Source organism: Hoplias malabaricus, chromosome X2 (assembly GCF_029633855.1).
Source record: "Hoplias malabaricus isolate fHopMal1 chromosome X2, fHopMal1.hap1, whole genome shotgun sequence".
In the NCBI taxonomy this organism is placed as follows: domain Eukaryota; kingdom Metazoa; phylum Chordata; class Actinopteri; order Characiformes; family Erythrinidae; genus Hoplias; species Hoplias malabaricus.
The window spans coordinates 2,265,575-2,271,574 of NC_089819.1; the positions used below are offsets into that span (position 1 = coordinate 2,265,575).

The 6,000-nt window shown below is 43.4% G+C and overlaps 1 protein-coding gene across 1 annotated transcript in view; it reads right to left on the minus strand.

Moving 5' to 3' along the window:
- Positions 1-3,439, minus strand: part of LOC136676529 (filamin A-interacting protein 1-like) — a 45,271-nt gene extending 41,832 nt beyond the window's left edge. The window contains exon 1 of the mRNA XM_066653618.1: positions 3,119-3,439. Within this exon, the coding sequence (XP_066509715.1) occupies positions 3,119-3,439 (321 nt within the window). The remainder of the gene's footprint in view (positions 1-3,118) is intronic.
- Between the last annotated feature and the right edge of the window lie 2,561 nt (positions 3,440-6,000).

The following is a 6,000-nucleotide window of genomic DNA, read 5'->3' on the forward strand; positions in this document are numbered from 1 at the left end:
CATGCAAATCTCAAGAAAGTGTTCCCTAAATTCCACCAGTATGTGAACTTTGCTACGAGAGGAGCGAACACGCTGGATCTTGTTTACACAAACGTTCCAGACGCGTACAGAGCAGAGCCCCGCCCCCACCTCGGACACTCAGATCACATGTCTGTTATGCTAATTCCTGCATACAGACCCATCATCAGGCGATCGAAACCTATCCTGAAAGAGGTGAAAATCTGGCCATCAGAAGCAATCTCTACTCTGCAGGACTGTTTCGAGTGCACTGACTGGGACATGTTCAGAGAGGCTGCAACTTACAGCGACAAAATCAACCTGGAGGAGTACGCATCATCAGTGACCAGCTACTTAGAGAAGTGCATCGATGATGTGACCATCTCCAAGACCATCACCATCCGCTCCAACCAGAAGCCGTGGATGAATGCAGAGGTGCGTGTGCTGCTGAAGGCTAGAGACGTTGCTTTCAAATCAGGCGATAAGGCGGCCCTGAGAACAGCGAGGGCCAAACTCTCCAGAGCTATCAGAGAGGCAAAGCGTGCACACGGCCAGATCATCCACAGCCACTTCCAGAGCAGTAGAGACACTCGGCGCATGTGGCAGGGCATCCAAAGCATCACCAGCTACAAGACTACACCACCTGTTTGTGACGGAGATGCTTCCCTACCAGACGTGCTGAACCATTTCTACGCACGTTTGAGGCACAGAACAATGTAACGGCGAGAAAGTCCACCCCTTCTCCCAGCGACCAGGTGCTGTCTTTTACTGTAGCCGACGTGAGGAAAACTCTATGCAGAGTTGACCCGCGGAAAGCTGCTGGACCAGACAACATTCCTGGCAGAGTGCTCAGAGAATGTGCAGCCCAGCTTGCTGATGTCTTCACTGATATCTTCAATATCTCTCTTAGCAGCGCCGTTGTTCCAACATGCTTCAAGAACACCACCATCATCCCGGTGCCTAAGAATTCTTCTGTGTCCTGCCTCAATGACTATCGTCCCGTTGCACTCACACCGGTCATCACAAAGTGCTTCGAGAGGCTCGTCATGAGGCACATCAAAACCCTACTTCCCCCCACACTGGACCCTCTACAGTTCGCGTATCGTCCTAACCGTTCAACGGACGATGCCATATCCACCACGCTGCACCTGGCACTCACCCACTTGGACAAGAAAGACACATATGCCCGAATGCTGTTCATAGACTTCAGCTCAGCATTCAACACCATCATTCCTCAGCATCTGATCGGGAAGCTGAATATACTGGGCCTCAACACTTCTCTCTGCAACTGGATCCTGGACTTCCTGACTGGGAGACCTCAGTCAGTCCGGATCGGTAGGAACACCTCCAGCACCATCACACTGAACACTGGAGCCCCCCAGGGCTGCGTGCTCAGTCCACTGCTGTTCACATTGCTGAGCCATGACTGTGCAGCGATGCACAGCTCAAATCATATCATCAAGTTCGCTGATGACACGACTGTGGTGGGTCTCATCAGTAAGAACGACGAGTCAGCATACAGAGAGGAGGTGCAGCGGCTAACTGACTGGTGTGAAGTGAACAACCTGTCTCTGAACGTGGACAAAACCAAAGAGATGGTTGTAGACTTCAGAAAAACAAGGGGTGAGCACTCGCCGCTGAACATCGACAACTCTGCTGTGGAGATTGTCAGGAATACCAAATTCCTTGGTGTTCACCTAGCGGATGATCTCACTTGGTCCACTAACACCAGTAACATCAAAAAGAAAGCCCAGCAACGCCTCTACTTCCTGCGAAGGCTGAAGAAGGTTCATCTCCCCCCTCCAATTCTCACCACTTTCTACAGAGGAGTCATCGAGAGCATCATGACCAGCTGCATCTCTGTCTGGTTTGGGAACTGCACTGTGGCAGATCGCAAGTCCCTCCAGCGGATCGTGAGGACAGCTGAGAAGATTATCGGTGTGTCTCTTCCCTCCATTACAGACATCTACACCACTCGCTGCACTCGCAAAGCACTCAGCATTGTGGGAGATCACACACACCCTTCACACACACTCTTCAACCTACTGCCGTCTGGAAAAAGGTATCGAAGCATTCGAGCCCTCACATCCAGACTCCGTAACAGCTTCTTCCCACATGCTATCAGACTCCTGAACACCTAGAGACTAAGACTGGACTGAAAGAAGCACACACACACACACACACACACACACACACACACACACTTCACACAAACACTGGTCTGTTGGACTGTAAATGTTTTCACATATCCGGTTTACATCATGTTTACATCCAGTTACCGTTTACAGCACAAATACACTTTAAATTGCAGTGTCTCTCTCCCTCATCCCCTCCGTACTTATGGTTTTTGCCTTGTCTTGTATTACATTGTATTGTATTGTAATGTAGGGACATTGTTTTGTATTTTTCTTAGCCATATCTTCTGCACTTTAATGTGTATGCACTGGTTTATGTTGCACTAGATTGTACTAGTTGCACTTTAATGTTGTGTATTGTTTTGTGTTCTATGTCCTTTGCACTTTAATGCGTGTGCACTGTTTCATGTTGCACTAGCTTTACACTAGTCGCACTTTAATGTTGTGTATTGTCTTATGTAGCACCTTGGTCCTGGAGGAACGCTATTTCGTTTCACTGTGTACTGTAAACACTATATACTGCTGAAATGACAATAAACTTCTTGAACTTGAACTTGAACAATTAGGCAGTGGTAGAGCTACAGTGACATAGCCCAAGTTTAAGTCCTCCTAACATGTTGGAGCAGTTCAGTGAGGGCAGTTAGACGGTGCAGGGCAGAAATCGAAGGATATCAAAGTTAAATGTGTAAGCTGTAAGGAGCTGTGAAGCACTGGTTCAGAATGTGTATGTAAAAATATTTTAGATAATTTTTGAGCATTTCTATTGGTCCGTTCATCATGAAATTTTCACACAATGTGAAGGACAGCTGCTGTATTCAAATGATGTGATAAAAATCTACAAAAAATTGGTGATACAGGTTTTTAATTGGATAGCGATAATATGGTCTGTGTTTTTTATACAATTATATTTTAAAGATGTGTCTTGAAATTATTTCATGAGCTGAGGCTCAGGTTCTCTTACTTTGTGTGATTTGTTCCTTACCCACCTGCAACTCTCCCTCCAGCATGCTAAGGAGAAAGAGGAGGTCATCACGGGACAGATCCCGAGCCTTCCCAGGTTCTGTTGTCCTGTGTCTGTGTCTACTGCTGCTGCTGCTGCTGCTGCTGCTGCTACTGCTACTGCTGCTCTTGCTGTTATGTTTTCCCCTGCCTTTGTTGTCCAGGGATTCCCTCTGAAGTGATCGGTCAACCCTTCGGCTGCTGGACAAGGGCTCTTCATGCTCTGCTGTTCGCCTGCGTGACCTTGCTTGCACCTGAGATGACTTCACCTCTGCTACATTCTCCAGACTGTTGCTACGGGAACGCATAGCTGTTTGCCTGCATGGAGACAACAAAGATGGTGTGTCAAGTGTGTGTGTGTGTGTGTGTGAGAAAGAGAAAGAAATTGTTATGTAAGGTAGTTTAAGCTTTACAGTATACTCATACAGTAATAATAACAGGTTAAATAGACAGGAAGACAATTCATTCATATTTTATAGAACAGAACAAAGCAGAAGCGGTAGTGAATAAGGGAGAAAAGAGAGTACTAAATAATTTTTCAGTACATATTTATGTGTATTTTTAAGTACCAGAATAATGTCCCACAAAATGACTCTGAGTATTGCGCTGACATTCCATATAAAACACATACTCACTCACTCTTTCTCACTCTCTCACACACACACACACACATACACTAAGCAAATGATTCATCCATGATGTCACTTATTCCTTTCTACTTCTCATCATCCATCATCTCTTCTCTGATGACTAACACACCACAGCACAAAGGCGATTTGCACAACTGCTTTTCCACTGTAAACTAACATAATAATAACAGGCTGTCTACTGACCTGCTACAGCTCAACATTTCAACATACTGTCTAAGTTCCCACAGCTAACAATGACTTCAGTCTCAAAAGGGTTAATCCTTAATATAAATAGAATAAAATGCATATATATCATCAAGGTTCTTTATTGACATGTGCACAGTGCAGTGAAATGCTACTACCCTCAGAATGTAACAATAAACACATTCATTCATTCATTCATTGTCTAAAACCAGTTATCCAATTCAGGGTCGCTGTGGGTCCAGAGCCTACTCGGAATTACTGGCCACAAGACAGGAACACACCCTCACACATTCACACCTACGGTGGCTTTTGAGTCACCAATCCCCCTACCAATGTGCGTTTTTGGACCGTGCAAGGAAACTGCAATACAACAAGACAAGACAGAACAGAATTATATGCATATAAACATATATTAAACAGTATCAAATGTAAGTATATGACATTGTAAACAGCAAAATGTGGAACCATATACTCCTAATATACTAAGCAACATGATTTGTAATACCACTGGGTGGGGATTTTTTTTAAAAAGAACTAACAACCCAGTGTCAGTATTTGATCTCACTAAATTTTAGGTCTCTGAATGTGAACGATCTAGTGCAAATCCTTCAGGCTGTTACACTAGCAAAGGGTGGACAAACTTCCTGTTAATAACCATGATTTCAAAACAAACATTGGAAGAGTGGGTGTCTACAAACATTCTGTCATATAGTGTAAGTATATAGGATCTACTCTGGAGAACCAAACACAGTCATTACCTTTAAGCATTTCCAAAGAAAATCTATTGGCTTGCAAATGCACACTTGTTTTTCAGGTTTCCCCACTGCCTGGCTCACTGCATGTAAGCCACAAAACAACATGCCAGCTAAATTTAAGGAGGCATTTAGTAAGTCAGGCAATTACCGACAACATCAATTCTACAACAAGCAGACTCTGCAGCATATTCTGAACATTTTTCTACCCCCTGTATATCACATCCACCTGTTCTACACACACTTTTAAACAACATTGCAAAAATCTGCATAACAAATATAAGACGTTTTGCTTATTTCACTTAATAAAGTTGTGTCAGGAGGGGAAGCTTTAAACTCTGCCTACAAGCAACCACTGTCTCACAACCATCAGGATTCCTTCTTTTTGTTGGCTCACATCTTTAAAATACTGCATGAATTAGTGTGCTGTTATCATGCATTTTGTTCCTTTTTTCACTGTCAAGAAACCTGTACTGTACTAGAGTAAAGCACATGTGCTTCCATCTCTGTAGTGCAAATGGAGTGGTACTTGTGATCCAGAACTGTCCAACATCATTACCTGCCACCTCAAATATTTACTTGACTGAATGCTTTCAAATCCTCACAGCAAAGGTAGTTATTAAAATATGGCAGACAATCCGTTAATATCATTTCAGAAGAATCACTGGGCAATAGCGGGTCAACAAACTTTTGGCCTTAAAGCATACTTTATGGTAGTACATAATGTTAAAAGCTCTGTATAAGCTTTGCATAGTCACCTCTGTCTTCAAGATAGGAAGACACCTAGTTTCACAATGGCTGCCAAACAAAACCCTCATTGTATGATATATAAAATGTATCATATAAAAATTATAAAAACATATCATTGTATGATATATAAGAAAAATGGAAAAAAAGTGTCTTTCATATTTAACCAATCCATGGCCGTGAACACACACACACACACACAGACATGCACACACATTTGTTGTTAGGTGAACCAGTTATGTATAGGGACTCTTATTATGACATAAGTCAGATGACACAGTTTGTTGTTGTTGTTGTGGGGCACACCTAATAGAGCCATAACATGGTGTCAGAAGTAGTCCTTTGGCCTACATATGTACTGTAGAATTTTTAGGTCCTTTTTCTTCCACTCGCCTGGATGTCGTAAAGTGAGCTTGCTATCTGAATTAGCCTGAATAGCAATGGCTGCTAGCAACGTTCCACTGCTCATGTTGATGAAACTCAGGGGATGTGAGTGCGAATTGGGAGATATTTCATGACAAGTTGGAGGACTATGCT